The 19,652-nt window shown below is 37.6% G+C and overlaps 1 protein-coding gene and 2 pseudogenes across 1 annotated transcript in view; 1 reads left to right on the top strand and 2 right to left on the bottom strand.

The window, feature by feature from the left end:
- Nucleotides 1-19,652, bottom strand: part of LOC144244976 (uncharacterized) — a 135,770-nt gene that overhangs the window by 16,753 nt on the left and 99,365 nt on the right. Inside the window, exons 42-43 of the mRNA XM_077780356.1 lie at nt 9,571-9,624; nt 8,764-8,868 (exon numbers count right to left, since the gene is read on the bottom strand). Of these exons, the coding sequence (XP_077636482.1) occupies nt 8,764-8,868; nt 9,571-9,624 (159 nt within the window). The remainder of the gene's footprint in view (nt 1-8,763; nt 8,869-9,570; nt 9,625-19,652) is intronic.
- On the bottom strand, nt 576-4,398 carry LOC144244972 (NEDD4 family-interacting protein 1 pseudogene; annotated as a pseudogene).
- LOC144244934 (iron-sulfur cluster assembly 1 homolog, mitochondrial-like) lies at nt 17,618-18,207 on the top strand (annotated as a pseudogene).

Genomic DNA, 19,652 nt, shown 5'->3' with positions numbered 1-19,652 from the left:
GTATGGTTTAGAGGTATAGAGCCTGGATTCAAATTCTTGCTCTGCACTGACTAGTTTTGTGGCCTTAACCAAATTTATTTAGTTTGCTGTGTTATAGTTTCTTCCTCTGTAAAATGGGTATCAGGTGTCATCTTTATATGTAGTGAGGACAGAACCTGCCACATCATTAGGGCTCAACAAATGTTAGCTGTTATTGTTACTAGATCTACTTTACTCTTTTACTTCCAAGGCAACTGTTGATTTATATGCTACAGAGGTGAAGTTCACATACCCGTATTTTTCTTTTCTATTTTTGGCTCCTCTCATTCCTTATTTCTATCACATTTCCATTGTTTCCTTTACTTCTTACTCCTAAAGTTTGTTTGATCAGTGGCCTAATGAGTAACAACAGGAATTTGCTTGTTCCCTTTTTTCTTTTTTCAATTGCACTTTATTTTTAAAAAGCAGGTGATTATTCCTCTGTGTTCTGCATCTTCTGTATCTGATTCACTTCCTGCAGGTGTTCTCTGTCTCTCTCTCTTTTTTTTTTGAGAGAGAATTCATAAATGCAGGAAGGCCTTTGCCAGAAAACATCTCTAGTAAATAAAGAGAACTCTGATCCTGGGGAGATTTGAGATAATATCTGGCATCTCCTGAACTTTTTCATAACTGACAAATGCTCCGAGAAACAGGACAAAGCCTAAAATCCGGAACACCTGCCAAAGCCCAGTCAGACCATCACAATATCCAGAGAAACAGGTATAAAACTTGACAATCAAGATCCACTTAATTTGAGAGAGACCAAATCCTAAAATGGTCTCATACCTTCCTGCAGCTGAGGTGGTCAAACAGAAGACATAAAAAACCCAATCCAGTTAAAGGGGCATGCCATGAAAAAGAGTTAACATGAAAATTCCTTCATTTTGTATCCTCAGTTGGTCAGCATCATCAAAATTATTCTGACCCACAAAATCCTCGTCTCTTCCAGGAATCAAAGGGGTAGTAGCTTCAGCCTTGTGTTTCATGGCTTCATCATAACTGTGCAGTGTCAGAGATGGAGGCTTTGGAAACCCAGACTCCTCTTTGTAGTAAAATAATGCTGCATTCTCTGCAGAGAGGCTCCCATATGCTGGAGGAGTTTCACCTGCAGCCTGTTCTAGCTCCCTTCACCCTTTCTCATTCTGCAACTGCTGGTACCAGCTGCCATAAGGCTTGTGCTTGAAAGTTTTGCTAACTTCCAAACTGGTATAATAATGTCTAAAAATTTAATTTCCTAGGATCTGATATAAGAGTTACTTGTGTAGATAGGCCTTTGTTAATAAGATGCCTTTTAAAGCTCAATTTGGGAAGATGTTGAGCTTTTGTGCTTAAAGGAAAAGAGAAATAACATTCATAAACAAAAGATGACAGAATTTTGGCATCCTTTCAGAACTGAGCTTTGAGAGGAAGGAAATAATAAAGATTAGAGCAGAAATAAATGATATAAAAACTAGAAAAAGAAAAACTCCAATAGAACAAATCAGTGAAACTAGGAGCTGTTCTTTCTTTACTTATATAAAAATTTTTAAATTTATTTTTAAAATTTTAAGCTGATTGTTTTTGAGAGAGAGAGAGAGAAAGGAAGAAAGAAAGAAAGAGAGAATGGCGGAGTGGCAGAGGGAGAGGGAGAGGGAAACAGAAGCTCTGAAGTGGACTCTGATCTGACAGCAGAGAGCCCGATGCAGGACTCAAACTCACAAGCTGCAAGATCATGACCTTAGCTGAAGTCAAATGCTTTATGAACTGAACCACCCAGGTGCCCCCTAATTTTTTAAAAAAATTTATTTAAATCCAAGTTAGTTAACATATAATGTAATAATGGTTACAGAGTGGAATTTAGTGATTCCTCACTTACATATTACACCCAGTCCTCATTCCAACAAGTGCCCTTCTTAATGCCCATCACCCATTTAGCCTATCCCCCCACCAAATACCTCTCTAGAAATTCTCAGTTTGTTCTCTATATTTAAGAATCTTTTATGGGGGCACCTGGGTGGTGGTTAAGTGTTTGACTTCAGCTCAGGTCATGATCTCACGGCTTTGGGTTCAAGCCCCATGTCCAGCTCTGTGCTTACAGCTCAGAGCCTGGAGTCTGCTTCAGATTCTGTGTCTCCCTCTCTCTCTTCCCCTCGTCTGCTCAATTTTGTCTTTCTCACTCTCAAAAATAAACACTAAAAAATTTATTTAAAAAACAATCTTTTATGATTTGCCTCTGTGTTTTTATCTTATTTTTTCTTTCCTTCCTCTATGTTCACATGCTTTGTTTCTTAAATTCCATATAAGAGTGAAATCCTATGATGTTTATATTTCTCTTATTTTGTGTAGCATAATACATTGTATTTCCATCCATGTTGTTGCAAATGGCAAAATTTCATTCTTTTTGGTCGCTAAATAGTATTCCATTGTATATATATTTCGCATCTTCTTTATCCATTCATTAGTCGATGGACATTTGGGCTCTTTCCATAATTTGGCTATTGTTGACAGTGCTGCTAAAAACATTGGGGTGCATGTGCCCCTTTGAATCAGTATTTTTGTATCCTTTGGATAAATACCTAGTAGTGCAGTTGCTGGATAACAGGATAGTTCTATTTTTAATTTGTTGAGGAAACTCCACATTGTTTACTAAAGTGGTTGCACCAGTTTGCATTCCCACCAACAATGCAAAAATGTTCACCTTTCTCTGCATTTCACAAACTTCTGTTGTTTCCTGGGTGTTAATTTTAGCCATTCTGACAGGTGTGAGGTGGTATCTCATTGTGGTTTTGATTTGTATTTCCATGATGATGAGTGATGTTGAGCATCTTTTCATGTGTCTGTTAGCCATCTGGATGTCTTCGCTGGAAAATTATCTGTTCATGTCTTTTGCCCATTTCTACACCAGATTATTTGTTTTTTGGATGTTGAGTTTGATAAGTTATTTATAGATTTTTAGGATCTTGATCTCTTAAAAGATCAGCAAAATGGATAAACTAGCCAGACTCAGAGACAGAGAGAGAGAGAGAAAGGACTCAAACAAAATCACCAATGAATGAGGAGAAATAACAAACACCACCACATAAATACAAGCAATTATAAGAGAATATTAGGAAAAACTACATGCCAACAAATTAGACAACCAAGAAGAAATAGATCAATTCCTAGAAACATATAACCTACCAAAACTGAAGCAGGAAGAAAGAAAAAATTTGAACTGACTGATTACCAGCACAAAGATGAAATCAGTAACCAAAAGACTCCCAACAAACAAGAGATAAGGATGAGATGGCTTCACAGGTAAATCTTATCAAAATTTAAAGAATAGTTAATACCTCTTCTACACTAACTATTCCAAAATATAGAAGAAGAAAAATTCCAAATTCATCTTATTAGGTGAGTATCACTCTGATCCTAAAACTGGATAAAGACATCACTGCCAATATCTCTGATAAACAGATGCAAAAATCTTCAACAAAATACTAGCAAACAGAACCCAACAATACATTTAAAAAATCATTCACCATGATCACGTGGGATTTATTCCCCAAGATGCAAGTGTGGTTCAACATACGCAAATCAATCAAGGTCATACATCACATCAATAAGAGAAAGGATATGATAAATATGAGAAAGGATATGATCATAAAACCATATGCTCATCTCAGTGGATGCAGAAAAAGCATCTGATAAAGTACAACATCTATTCATGATAAAAACCCTCAACAAAATAGTTTATTTTTTATTTAAAAAAATGTTTTAATGTTTTATTTATTTCTGAGAGAGAGAGAGAGAGAGAGAGACAGCGTGAGTAGGGAGGGTCAGAGAGAGAGGGAGATATAGAATCCGAAACAGGCTCCAGGCTCTGAACTGGCTGTCAGCACAGAGCCCGACGTGGAGCCCGAACCCACGAACTGTGAGATCATGACCTGAACCGAAGTAGGATGCTCAACTGACTGAGCCACCCAGGTGCCCCTAAACAAAATAGTTTTAAAGGGAACATACCTCAACATAATAAAGGCCATATATGAAAAATCCATGGCTAACAAAGACAAGGATGTCCATTCTCACCACTTTTATTCAATATAGTACTGGAAGTCCTAGCCACAGCAATTAGACAACAAAAAGAAATAAAAAGCATACAAACTGGTAAGGAAGAAGTAAAACTCACTATTTGCAGATGACATGATACTATATATAGAAAACCTTGGAGCCTTGTGGTTTCTCACTGCTGAGGAGGCCCCTGGAAACAAAGTGTGGAAGCTAATTTTGAGCTGCCTCTTTTTGTATAGTCTTAAGAGACCAGAGTGCCTGTTGTCTGACTGTTACCCTCTACGTTTCTGTAGATGAGTCTTGTGCATACTCCTCACCATGGCTCAGCTCCAGACATGCTTCTTTATGCATGTCCAGACGTGTTCAAAATCTCCAGACACACTTTTGAACAACTTTTTCTTGGGAGGTGGGGTGGGGAGTGGCCAGGGTCTGCATCAGTACAGAGCCTGATGTGGGGTTTGAACTCATGGACCATGAGATCATGACCTGAGCCAAAATCGAGAATCAGATGCTTAGGCAGCTGAGCCACCCAGGCAACCAAGAGATTCTGATATATAGTTACTTCTAAATTACAAGACTGTCATATAGTCTTCTTGTTGAAAATGTCTTTGAGCTGGAATAAAAATTATTCTTGAGGGGTGCCTGGGTGGCTCAGTTAGTTGAGCATCCGACTTCCACTCAGGTCATGGTCTCGCAGTTTGTGATTCAAGCCCCCTGTTGAGCTCTATGCTAACAAACAGCTCAGAGCCTGGAGCCTGCTTCAGATTCTGTATCTCCCTCTCTCACTCCGTCTCCCCTGCTCATGCTCTGCCTCTCTCTGTCTCTCAAAAATAAATAAGTGTTAAAAACATGTTTAACAAAGAATTATTCTTGTAATGGGAGCTTTGCAATATCAGTATATGGGTGTTTGTTGTTACTCAAACAGTTGTATATTTTCTTAATTTGTAGACTGAACACTGACTTCTTTTCATATAAACCAAATAATTAAGTCATTGCTTTTAAGTTGAAGATGGAAATGATTCAGATTTCAGATTTTTAAAAAGGATCCAAATAATCTAGTGAGATAATTCTTTCAGAAGTATGTTAGCTAATAAATGCAGAAAGAATGAAGAATTTTTACCATTTTGTAACTCCAAGTGAAATAATGGGTTTAAGTAGTGATTATCAATAGCTGCTAAAACCATTAATTAGGTAAAAGGCTGGCAGAGGATATTATGATGGATGAGATCAGAATGGTATCATGAGAGCCCAGATGAAGATTTTCACATCATAGAAAGAGATACATTTTATGCATTTCCTGATGTGATGCAATAGGAAGCACATAATACTAGGTGTAAATATTCTTGCTGAGGGGAAAAAAAGCTAACCTGAAATCTAATCAAATGTTTAGGTCTGCTTAGTGTATGGAATGTGTAGAGGAACATTTAAAGAACATCCTGGAGGAGCACCTGAGTGGCTCATTTGGTTGAGCATCCAACTTCAGTTCAGGTAATGATCTCACAGTTAATGGGTTTGAGCCCCACATCGGCTCTGTGCTGACAGCTCAGAGCCTGGAGCCTGCTTTGGATTCTGTGTTTCCTTTTCTCTCTGTCCTTCCCCTGCTCACACTCTCTCTCAAAAGTAAATAAATGTTAAAAAATTAAAAAAATAAATAAAGAACACCCTGGAAGTGCCTCCATCAGTTGAGGGTCCTACTTTGGCTTAGGTCATGATCTCATAGTTCACGGGTTTGAGCCATGCATCAGGCTCTGTGCTGACAGCTCAGAGCCTGGAGCTTGCTTTGATTTTGTGTCTCCCTCTCTCTCTGTCCCTGCCTCACTTGCACTCTGTCTCTCTCTCTCTCTCTCTCAAAAATAAATAAAACATTAAAAAATTTTAAGAAACACCCTGAGATGTAACCAACCAAATCTAGAATGTAAGAAATATTAGAAGACAGATGACCCAGTTTATTTAATAAATAAATGGCAAGAAAAAAGGAGTGGAAACTGCTACAGATTAAATAAAACATATTATTAAAAAAAAGAAAACCCTAAAGACTTCACCAAAAACTACTAGAACTGATAAATGAATTCAATAAAGTCACAGGATACAAAATCAATATGTAGAAATCCATTATTGCATTTGTATACACTAGTAATGAATTAGTAGAAAGAGAAATTAAGAAAATAATCCCATTTAGGGTGTTATATGTAAACCAACTTGACAATAAACTATTTAAAATAAAAAGAAAAGAATCCCATTTATAACTGCACCAAAAATAAAATACCTAGGAATAAACCTAATCAAAGAGGTGAAAGACCTGTACTCTGAAAACTGTAAAACACTGATGAAAGAAATTGAAAAAAACACAAATGAATGAAAAGATATTCCATGCTCATGGATTTAGAGAACAAATATTCTTAAAATGTTTATGCTACTCAAAGCAAATTGTATATTATTTTAATCCTTATCAAAATATCAGCAGCATTTTTTAACTAGAAAAATATCCTAGGGGCATCTGGGTGGCTCAGTCGGTTGGGTGTCTGACTTCAGCTCAGATCACGGTCTCACCACTCGTGACTTCGAGCCCCATGTCAGGCTCTGTGGTAACAGCTCAGAGCCTGGAGCCTGCTTCTGATTCTGTGTCTCCCTGTCTCTTTGCCCCTGTCCCACTCATGCTCTGCCTCTTTCTCTCAAAAATAAAAAAAAATTTAAAAAACTTTAAGTAATTAAAAGAAAAAATTCTAAAATTTACATGGAACCACAAAAGACCCCAAATAGCCAAAGCAATTTTGAAAAAGAAAAGCAAAGCTGGAGGTATCACAATTCCAGACTTCAAGTTATATTACAAAGCAGTGGTAACCAAAACAGTATGGTACTGACACAAAAAGACACATAGATCAATGGAACAGAATAGAAAACCCAGAAATACACTCACAATTATATGGTCAATTAATCTTTGTCAAAGGAGACAAGAATATCCAATGGGAAAAAGATAGTCTCTTCAATAAATGGTGCTGGGAAAACTAGACAACCACATGCAAAAGAATGAAACTGGACCACTTTCTTATACCATACACAAAAATATATTCAAAATAGATTAAAGACCTAAATATGAGACCTAGAGCAATAAACGTCCTTTATGAGAGCACAGCAGTAATTTCTCTGATATCAGCCATACCAACATTTTTCTAGATATGTCACCAGAGGCAAGGGAAACAAAAGTAAAAATAAACTACTGGGACTTCACCAAAATACAAAGCTTCTGCACAGTGAAGGAACCAATCAACAAAACTAAAGTCAATCTACTAAATGGGAGAAGATATGTGCAAGTGACATATCCGATAAAGGGTTAGTACTGAAAATACATAAAGAACTGATATAACTCAACACTCAAAAACCAAATAATCTCATTTAAAACTGTGCAGAAGGCATGTGCAGACATTTCTCCAAAGAAGACATACAGATGGCCAACAGACACATGAACAGATGCTCAACATTACTCATCATCAGGGAAATGCAAATCAAAATAGCAATGTGATATCATCTCACACCTGTCAGAATGGGCTAAAATAAAAAACACAATAACTTTTGGTGAGGATGTGGAGAAATAGGAACTCAAACTGGTATTGGTGGTTGGTGGGAATGCAAACTGGTATAGCCAATGTGGAAAAACAGTATGAAGGTTCCTCAAAAAAAGCTAAAAACAGAACTACCTTTTGAATTGCACTACTGGGTATTTACCTCCAAAAATACAAAAACACTAACTCAAAGGAATACATGCACCCCTATGTTTATAGCAGCATTATTTACAATAGCCAAATTATGGAAGCAGCCCAAGGGTCCATAGATAGATGAATGGATAAAGAAAATGTGGTAAACACACACACACACACACACACACACACACACACACACACACACACACCCCTCGGAATATTATTCAGCCATAGAAAGAACAAAACCTTGCCATTTGCAATGACATGGATGGAGCCAGAGAGTATATAATGATAAGCGAAATAAGCGAAATAAGTTCGTCAGAGAAAGACAAACACCATATGATTTCACTCATGTGTGGAATTTAAGAACCAAAACAAACAAGAAAAGGAGAGAGAGAGGAGCCAAGAAACAGACTCTTAACTATAGAGAACAAACTGATGGCTACCAGAGGGAAACTGAGTGGGGTGACGGGTGAAATGGGTGATGGGCATTAAGGAGCACACTTGTGCTGAGCACTGAGTGATGTATGGAATTGCTGAATGACTATATTGTACACCTAAAACTAATATATCACTGTATATTAACTACACTGGCATTAAAATAAAAACTTAATAAAAAACGTAGCTTAACAGAGGGAGGAGTTTTCAGGGTTCAGCTGTTCGGGTGATAAGGACTAGGAAAAGGGAGTCCCCAGGGGCAAAGTAAGGAACAGTGACTCGGAGAGAAGAGGAATTTATGAGGACTTTTGCAGTGTTTACTGAGAGAAATGAGACGTAACTCCCTCTGCCCTCTCCCTTCCAAAACCATCAGTAGCATCCTTTGCCAACACTGATTTTGTGGAAAAGGATTCTTTTGACAGTTGAACTCTACCTGACTTGGCACAGACTGTTCATATGGAAGCAAGAGCTGGAGGAGCGGTGCAGGTAACACACACCTGGACGTGTGTCACTTGAAAATATAAATATCATACGTAGGACCATTAAACTGAACTCTCTGGAGGTCACCAATGCAGCTCACCATCAGTGGGTAGTAATTTTTGTAGTTCCAGACATTCCTTATCATTGACTTCTATCCCCATGACTCCAAGAATGTTTTTCAGATCTCTGACATCAATCTTTTCTCCTTTGAAAATACAGAGTGTTTATAGGTGAAAATTATAGAAACGAATAACTCAGTATTATGAAAGTTCAAGAGGTTAACAAGTACATGTTATTGACCTATGTGATACATATTTTTAGATACACTTAAAATACCTTATATGGCATCATTCCCAACTGGAGATTAAAGAGTGAAGGTAAAAAGGGATGTGGAAATACAGTGTGTTATTAGAACTCAAAGCAAACTTGTTCCTAAATTATTGATTAATAAAGGCTCTCTTAATTTTCAGGATAATGTACAGAATAAAATCTACTTACCAAATTGGATAATGAATTGCCAAAAGAAATAATTATAGCAGGAGATCTTATACTGACTTAATACTTATACTGTAATTGATTGTTGACAAAATCCACATTATCTTCAGCTTTCCAAATATTCATGTGTTTACCTAAAATTTAGCTATTTACATGTAGGTGAAGACATATATACATATACAAGAAAAAAATCTCTACAGTATATAAGACGTGTTATCAAAAGCATGTCTTAGAGTTCATTTTAAAAACAGATAATATAAGATCAAATGGATTTTATCTGGCAGAAATATTTATATTTTATAATAACTGGGTAAAATGGCAAAATTAATATGAACAACAGACTACTGGGAATGTAAAATTGTAAATGTAGTTTATTATAAAACATTAGGGTTTCAGTGTTATAGCGACTCACCTGTAAAATCTTTCATTTCCATTGTCACATTTTTCAGATCAACCTTCCCATTACCTGTAAAATAAAAATCAGTCACAGACCAACACTGAGACTGTTCCTTCTGCTTTCTCTACCTATGACAACTGTCCCCCAACTAGAATGTTGATATCATCTTGAATTTTGTTCTATACTATTATATTACATTTTCATCATATTTACTTAGATAAAAGACTAAGTTTTTAAAAGTGTTTTCCTCTGCTTCATTTCATGCATCCAAGTATTTTATCTTGTATTCAGATAATTTTATTTTGTTTATAGTCTTTTTTTGCTCCTGTTAGCTATTTATAAATTTCTCTTAGTTCCTGAGAAAATTTTACATGACAGGCATAGGCTGAAAATGTAAAAAAATTTTTTTATTAAAATTTTTTAAAAGTTTATTTTGAGAGAGTGGGAGAGGGGCACAGAGAGGGGGAGAGAGAGAATCCCAAGCAGGCTCTCCACAGGCAGCACAGAGCCTGACAGAGGTTTCAATCTCACAAACTCCGAGATCATGACCTGAGCTGAGATCAAGAATCAGACACTCAACCAACTGAGGCACCCAGGTGCCCCCCTAAAATTTTTTTTATCTGACTTAATTCTCAGTATTCCCTTTCAATACGGGACTACAGGGAAGGGTAAGAAGAAATGAAATGATGATATAGAAGCAATTTTAAGAACACAATGTATAAAACAAAAACAGTATCATCTTGAATGAGGATAAATGTCCAGTATAAAATTATATTATGATAAATTAAAGATGCATATTGTAATTTCTACAATAACCTTTAAGGCTTCCAAATTAACAAGAAAAATAAAAAATAATTAGTCCAAAAGGAAGGCAAGAATGGAAGAAAACAGAATGTTGAACATGTGGTACAAAAACAGGAATTCACTAAAGTAGATTTAAACACAAATATGTCAGTAATTTCATAATTATTAATATTGCAAAAATGTAAATGATTTTCAGATTGCTAATTGGTTAAGATTTTGCATGATAATTGGTTAGGATTTTTGCCTTATTTGTTTATACAGAGATTAGCTTGTGGTCTTTTTGTATTGTCTCCATCAAATTTTGGTATCAAGATTATGATAGTTCTGTAAATCAAACTGGGAAGTGTTTCTTGTTTTTATGTTTTTTGAAGAGTTGAGTAATGCGGACATTATTTCTTACTTATATGCTAGGTAAAATTCATCAAGGAAGTTATCTAAGCCTCTAAAATTTAAGAATTTAAAATATCTGAAATCTAAAGATTCAGAGAGGTCAAAAGTAAGTATGTATTTTACTTAAAGAAAACTATAAAATTATAATGAGAAATAGAAAAATCCAAAATTACAATGAGGTATTTTTTAAAGTTCATTTATTTATTTTGAGATAGAAAACATGTGAGCAAGGGTCAGGGGAAGAGAGAGGGAGAGAGAATCTTTTTTTTTGTTTGTTTTTTAAATGTTTTATTTATTTCTAGGAGAGCGAGAGAGAGACAGCGTGAGCAGGGGAGGGTCAGAGAGAGGGACACAGAATCTGAAGCAGGCTCCAGGCTCTGAGCTGGCAGTCAGCACAGAGCCCGATGCGGGGCTCGAACCCACGAACCGCGAGATCATGACCTAAGCGAAAGTCGGATGCTTAACCGACTAAGCCACCCAGGCGCCCCAGAGGGAGAGAGAATCTTAACCAAGCTCCACATTGTTTGCACAGAGCCAGACGTGGGGCTTAAAGTCACAAACTGTGAGTCATGACCTGATCTGAAATCAAGAGTCAGATGCTTAACTGACTGAGCCACCAGGCACCCCAGGGGTAGATTTGATACATCTTTGTCAGTAGTTAATAGAATAAGCAGATCTTAAGATATTAAATTATTAAGACTTTAGGATATTTGAACAAGAAATTTTAAAAACTTGATTTAATGGAGATGTAGGCAACACTATAACTCAATAATTTCAGATTTTTCAAAAATTGCATATTTTTTCACATATTTTTATGTGAAATTTTTTATGTGAATTTTTATTTTTATGTGAAAAATATGTGAATATTTTTAAAAAATGACCATGTACTGGATTATAAAGCCAAATCTCAAGAAACTTAAAAGTAATGGCAATAAGGGGCGCCTGGGTGGCTTAGTCGGTTAAGCGTCCGACTTTCGCTTAGGTCATGATCTCGCGGTTCGTGGGTTCGAGCCCCGCGTCCGGCTCTGTGCTGACTGCCAGCTCAGAGCCTGGAGCCTGTTTCAGTCTGTGACTCCCTCTCTCTCTGACCCTCCCCTGCTCATACTGTCTCTCTCTCTCTCCTAGAAATAAATAAAAATATTAAAAAAAAAAGTAATGGCAATAAGCAATTGAAAAATAATATTAAGAAAAGTTTCACTTGGACGGCCACCAAATAGAATAAATCGCCTAGGAATAAATTTAACAAAAGAAGTACAAAGCTCATACTTGAAGCACTAGAAAACACTGTTGAAAGAAATAAGACAAAACTCTTAGCAAAATAGGAATAGAAGGGAACTCCTTCAATTTGATAAAGATTATATACATTAAATTTCAATAAAGTAATACTTAACGATACTTAATGGTGAAATATGGAAATGCTTCTCTTTGTGATTAGAAATGAGGTAAGCTGGGTTTCCTGGGTGGCTCAGCAGGTTGAGTGGTTGAGCTTAGCTCAGGTCATGATCTCACAGTCTGTGAGTCTGAGCCTGCGTCAGGCTCTGTGCTGACAGCTCAGAGCCTGGAGACTGCTTTAGATTCTGTGTCTCGTCTCTCTCTCCCCTGCTCCCCCACTCATGCTCTGTCTCTCTCAAAAATAAATAAACATTAAAGAATTTTTTTAATTAAAAAAAAAAAGAAATGAGGTAGGGACTCCGAGGTGGCTCCATCAGGTAAGTATCTGACTCTTGGTTTTGGGTGAATTCATGATTTCATGGTCATAAGATTGAGCCCCCCGTTAGGCTTGGCACCGAACGTGGAGCCTGCTTAGGATTCTCTCCCTTCCTGTCCCTCTGCCCAACCCCGCTTGTGCTCTCCCTCTCTCTAAAAGAAAAAAAAAAAAAAGAAATGAGGTAAGGATGCTCACTATCATCACATTTATACAATATTATACTGGAAATTCTAACTGATGCAGTAAGGCAAGATGGAGAAATAAAAGGTATAATTATTGAAAAGAAAGAAAACTATCACTATTTAGAGATATATATGTAGAAAACTCATGAGAATATTCAATCATAATTTATTGGGTACAAGGTCATTACCCAAAAATCAGTAATATTTTCTATGTATCAGCAACAAACTGAAAAAGAAATTTTTAAAAAAATATACCATTAGGACTGAGGCAAGATGGCGGAGAAGTAGGGAACTCCATGCATTTCGCTTGCACCCATCTCTCAAACAGAGAAGGCCTGAAGTCAAAGGACATTGAGCCACAGGAGTTTGGGAGGAGAGAGACAGAGTACACTGGGAAGGCAACCTCGTAAGAGTGTGAGTGCAAACTGGGGAAGATAAAAGCCAGCGGAACTGGAGACATGGAGGGAGGGGAGGGAGCGTGGCTCATGGGCAGCTGAGGTGAGTCTAGGGGGAAAAGAAAGAGCAGCTAAAACTGTTCAAAGAACTGTCCCTGGAGAAGAGAAAAACCTCGTCTTGGAAGGAAAGTGTTTTTAGTTCTAGCTGGGGTGCTGACTTTGAACTAGGTGCCCCCCGGTGCCAGAGGGCACCAGGAAAAATTGCTCTGCTTCGCTCCTGGCACCATCCCCAGTGGTCGCTGTGGGCATGAGGCTGCGTTCCCCAGGCTTGACCCCTGGCAGCACTGCAGCGGTGGATCACAGGCTGTGCCGCAGCTTGACCCAGGCGCATCTGAGGCTGTGCCACTCTCCTCCCCACCCTCTAAGCAGGGAGGCAGCAACCTGCTGGACTGTGTTTCGGGTGGTATCAATAAAGCGCTGGGACTGGGACCCGGAAATGAGGTGGAAAGTGGGGCATGGAACACAGCCCACCTTGGCTACACCAACAGCACAGGGTGATCGGACGCAAAGGAGTGATTTGCAATGGTTCGAGAAGGGACTGGGGCAACACCATTTTTCTCCCCATAACCACCAAGGCGGGGCCTCAGGGAAAGACCTGCCTACACCAAACCATGCCGATCCCCACTAGAGAGCTGCTTTTTGNCCAGTATGACGCAGTAGAGGCTAAGCCTGCTTACACCAAACCATGCCCATCCCCGCTAGAGAACTCTTTTTTTCTTTTTTTTCTTTTACCGGAACCGGGGCAAGACCAACATGGATGCGCTGCCATGATTAATTCTAGATAATTCTTTCTATTCAGATATATTCTCCCTCTTCTCATTCGCAACCCTCCACTCTGCTGGTCGGGGCACTCTGGTCACTGGTTTGCTTAAATAGTAACATTTAATCCATTCTCTAGATATACATTCTACACCTCCACCACTACCTTTTTCTCTCTCTCTCCCGGGTAATCAGACTATATAGTTTCTCTCAGTAACATCTTCGTTTCTCTCTCCTTGCCTCTAAACATATTCTATGATTTCTCCCTCTGAATCAAGCTGAATCAATCTTAGTCTCTCTGGCTGGTCATTTCATTTCCAATTTCGCTTCCTCTCTGCCCTGTCATTTCTCTTTGTAAATGCTCTTCCATCAGCACTGCATACACCTGGCTCTTTATTTGTAGCTGGGAATTCTGGTTTTACGCATTTAGACTGTCCTTTGTCTTCTGGGTTTTTTCTTCTTTTTAAATTTTTTATTAATTTTTATTTTTAATTGTCTTCCCTCTTTCCTCTTTTTTTTTCTTTTTTGTTTTGTTTTATTTATTTATTTATTTTTTGGGTCCCTTCCTTTTTTTCTTTTTCTTTTTCCCTTTCGGTTTACATGTTTGTTGGATTTGTCTGTGCATTTGTTTACCTTTGTTCCCTGTGTGGTTGTCTGTCGGGTTTTTTTTTTCCAGGGCTACCTCAAGTAACAAGCCAAAGTACACATGGTGGAGAGTCCAAAATATAACTACAAGTAGGGAAGTTAAATAACCAAAGTCTCAACAAGAGAAACTAAGAGACACCATTCAAAGAACACTTCCTGAAAGGACAGGCCCTGGACAGTCAAAGAGCCTTCTTTAATACAGCAGTACTTGCAGGTACAGAGTGCGTAACAAGCTTTTAAAATTAACAAGATATAGAAAGCTAACCAAAATGATGAAACAGAAGAACTCTCCTCCAAAGAAATTCCAGGAAGAAATGTCAGCTAAAGAACTGCTCAAAACAGATATAAGCAACATAACTGAACAAGAATTTAGAACAATAGTCACAAAATTAATCGCTGGGCTTGAAAAAGGCATGGAAGACATTAGAGAAACTACTGCTACAAAGACTACAGAGCTTAAAAATAGTTGTGATGAATTAAAAAATGCCATACATGAGATACATAATAAAATGGAGGCGTCTAATGCACAGATTGAAGAGGCAGAAAGGAGAATAAATGATCTAGAAGACACAATTATAGAAAAAGAGGAAGCTGAGAAAGAGATAAACTGATCCAGGAACATGAAAGGAGAGTTCGAGAGCTCAGCAATACATTCAAATGGAACAATATCCGTATCATAGGAATTCCAGAAGAGGAAGAGAGAGGGAAAGGTGCCGAAGGAGTCCTGGAACAAATTATAGCAGAGAACTTCCCCAATCTGGGGAAGGAAACAGAGGTTGAAATCCAAGAGGCACAGAGAACCCCCCTAAGACATAACTTGAATCGATTTTCTGCATGACATATCATAGCGAAACTGACAAAATTTAAGTACAAAGAGAGAATTTTGAAAGAAGCTAGGGATAAAGGGGCCCTAACATACAAAGGGAAACCTATGAGAGCANCTAAAACAGCCCTACAAGAAATCCTGAGGGGGACTCTATGAGGGAAATGTTGAAAGGAATGCAAGATACCAGAGACACCACCACAAGCATATCCCACAAAGGACACGATGACTCTAAACCCATTTTTTTCAATAATAACACTGAATGTATATGGACCAAATGCTCCAATCAAAAGAGATAGTGTAGCAGAATGGATAAAAAAAAAACAAACAAAATCCATCTATTTGCTGTCTATAAGAAATGCACTGTAGACTGGAGGACACCTTCAGATTAAAAGTAAGGGGATAGAGAAATATATATCATGGTACGGGAAATCAAAAGAAAGCTGGAGTAGCTATACTTATACCAGACAAACTGGACTTTAAAGTAAAGACAGTAATAAGGGATGAAGAAGGGCATTATATAATAATTACAGGGTCTATCCATCAGGAAGAGCTAACAATTATAAATGTCTACGCACCGAATACGGGAGCACTTAAATATATAAAACAATCACAAACAGAAACAATCTTATGGATAAGAATGTGCTAATAACAAGGACTTTAATACTCCACTTACAGCAATGGATAGATCAACTAGACAGAAAATCACTAAAGAAACAATGAACTTGAATGACACATTGGACCACATGGATTTGACAGATATATTTAGAACTCTACATACTGAGGCCATGGAATTCACTTTCTTCTCAAGTGAGCATGGCATATTCTCCAAGATGTATCACATACTGGGACACAAAGCAGCCCTCAATAAATATAAAAGAACTGAGATCATACCATGCACACTTTCAGATCACTATGCTATGAAACTTGAAATCAAACACAGGAAGAAGTCTGAAAAACCTCCAAAAACACTGAGTTTAAAGAACACCCTACTAAGGAACGAATGGGCCAATCAGGCAATTATAGAAGAAATTAAAAAATATATGGAAACAAATGAAAATGAAAATACAATAATCCAAACTCTATGGGATGCGGCAAAGGCAGTCCTAAGAGGAAAGTACATTGCACTCCAGGCCTATTTCAAGAAATTAGAAAAAGTGCAAGTGCAAAATCTCACAGCTCACCTAAAGGAACCAGAGGGAGAGCAACAGGAGAAGAAGAGAAATAATTAAAATCAGGGCAGAAACGAACAATATAGAAACCAAAAAAACAGTTGAACAGATCAACGAAACCAAGAGTTGGTTTTCTGAAAAAATAAACAACACTGGTAAACCTCTAGCCAGGCTTCTCAAAAAGAAAAGAGAGAGCACTCAAGTAGACAAAATCATGAATGAAAGTGGACTAATTACAAACAAAATCAACATATGGAAATTGGTAGTATTTTTATACACCAATAATGAAGCAACAGAAAGAGAAATCAAGAAACTGATNTGAGGTGGTATCTCAGTGTGGTTTTGATTTGTATTTCCCGGGAAAGAGTATCCAATGGAAAAAAGACAGCCTCTTTAACAGATGGTGCTGGGAGAACTGGACAGCAACATGCAGAAGAATGAAACTAGATCATTTTCTCACACCATATACCAAAATAAAATCAAATTGGTAAAGGTCCTGAATGTGAGACAGGAAACCATCAAAACCCTAGAAGAGAAAGCAGGAGACAACCTCCTTGATCTCCACCACAGCAATTTCTTACTTACACATCCCCAAAGGCAAGAGAATCAAGAGCAAACATGGACTACTGGNGTGGTATATTTATACAATGAATACTACATGGCAATGAGAAAGAATGAAATCTGGCCATGTGTAGCAACATGGATGGACCTTGAGGGTGTTATGCTGAGTGAAATAAATCAGGCAGAAAGACAGATACCAGAAAGACAGAGGAAGCTAACGGAGGACCATGGGGGAGAAGAAGGGGAAAAATAGTGGGGAGAGGGAGAGAGGGAACCCATGAGAGACTCTTGAATGTTGAGAACAAACTGAAGGCTGATGGAGGTGGGAGGGCATGGAAGGGGGTGATGGGCATGGGGGAGGGCATTTGTTGGGTGAGCACTGGGTGTTATATGGAAACCAACTCGACAATAAAATTTTTAAGAAAGAAAAACAAAAAATTTATATACCATTTCCAATAGTATAAAAAATACCTAAAAATAAATCCATTGAATTAAATGCAAAGCTTTACATAGAAAATTATAAAATAGCCAGCCTAGGACACCAGAACACCAGGAAGGTGAAGATGTTAACTTTGTTAGTCCAAGCCACTGTGTGGGTTATAAGGAAAAGGAAGATGCAAGCCCACTCAATCTGCCCCCACTCTGACACTTTCAGCAAACAACTTATTTTTTAAAAAATTTTTAGGGTTTATTTATTTTTGAGAGAGAAAGAGAAAGACAGAGCATGGGCTGGGAGGAGCAGAGAGAGAGGGAGACACAGAATCTGAAGCAGGCTCTGGGCTCTGAGCTATCAGCACAGAGCTGGATGCCGGGCTCGAACCCACAAACTATGAGATTGTGACCCAAGCTGACATCGAATGCTTAACCAACTGAGCCACCTGGGCACCCCAACAACTTCTTAAAAATAAGTTTGAACACATAGGTGTGAAAGTTTGTGTTCAAACGAGGGATTGTAATAGGTTTTCTTATATTCTAGAATATACTAAAACAAAAATGATTCTGATGGAGAAGTTCACAATGGAGTCAGAGTGTTCATCGAAAAGAAGCACAGCTAACACTTTTAGGAACAGAATTGATCTAAGTTGAAGAGTTTGTGTTCAATAATCCCAACAAGAAAGAAATTTGTAGCTGTGGAGAAAACTTTAATATTTGAAACCTCAGGACTAGTCTTGTTGTAAGCTCCTGGAGGCCGGTGGAAGTCTTCAGGCTGACTGAAAAAATCATGGGACTGTTATATGCTTAAGGTTTATAATCTATAGCTGCCTTATGAAGAAAATACAGTGATGCATTTTGAAAATGAAGCCATTATGTTAGAGTCAAGAAATGTTATTTGTATTCTTTTTAGGGGACAGTAAATGAGAAGCCATCACTTTTTGGGGGTCATTTTTCTATTTTTCCTTTCCTTTTAAAAAATTAATGTATAATTAGCATACAGTATTTATTAGTTTTAGATGTACAATATATAATTAAACAATTCTAGACATTTCTTAGTGCTCATCAAGATAATTGTACTCCAAATCTCCTTCACCTATTTCACTCACCTGCTCCACTCATTTTTTCTATTCTTTAAGGGAAAAAAATCCTACTCTACTTAACTCTCTTGCATCTTTTCTGTTAGAACTAATTCCACTGAAGTTGTCTTTCTGAGAGGATCTTGGGAAATGTATTCTTAATAAGTGTGCAGTCATTAGATCTCTGTTGAATGGCCTGAAAATGCAAATCCATTGGCATTTTTCTGACCAATTGATGGCTTCTACAATTTAGAGGTAGGATGTCCTGACTTTTAATCATTAAAAAAATTTTTTTTAGTGCTCACAAGTTTATATTTTTAGGTTTCATAAAGATTCTTGTATATTTTATAAATACACAGACAAGACAGTTTTGGAAGTTTACATACATGTCCTAGGACACTTATAATAGGTAGGTAAATTACCTTAAAAAGATTAGTCTTCATAAAAGATCTTCCGAAAGAGCATTAATTTTTTTGAAAAAATCAAAAAAAACTTTTTTTTTAACGTTTATTTATCATTGAGAGACAGAGCATGATCATGGGAGGGGCAGAGAGAGGGGAGACACAGAATTTGAAGGAGGCTCGGGGCTCTGAGCTGTCAGCACAGAACCCAATGTGGGGCTCGAACTCACAAACTGTGAGATCATGACTTGAGCTGAAGTCAGATGCTTAACCCAGGCGCCCCATTAATCTTTTTTTAAAAAAGTTTTTATTTAAATTCCAGATGGCATTAGGGGTGCCTGGTGGTTCAGTTGGTTAAACACCTGACTCGTGATTTGGCTCAGGTCATGATCTCACAGTTTGTGAGTTCCAGCCCCACATGGGGCTCTGTGCTAACAGTGTAGAGCCTGCTTGGGATTTTGGGTCTCCTTAACTCTTTACCCATCCCCTACTCTCTCTCTCTCTCAAAAATAAATAAGTAAACATTAAAAAAATATAAATTCCAAATAGCATTAATCTTTTCTCCCTGTCTTTACTGTGGTTATCTTAAGTTCTCTTAGTCTTTCAATAGGATTTCAGCTATACCTATTTTTTTATTTTGATGTTTATAATTTATTTAGTAATTCTATAATGATTGCTTAGTACTC

This window comes from Crocuta crocuta, unplaced genomic scaffold, assembly GCF_008692635.1.
Source record: "Crocuta crocuta isolate KB4526 unplaced genomic scaffold, BGI_CrCroc_1.0 scaffold288, whole genome shotgun sequence".
Taxonomy (NCBI): domain Eukaryota; kingdom Metazoa; phylum Chordata; class Mammalia; order Carnivora; family Hyaenidae; genus Crocuta; species Crocuta crocuta.
Note: the sequence above shows the minus strand (reverse complement) of the source record. Positions and strands in the feature narration are given on the sequence as shown.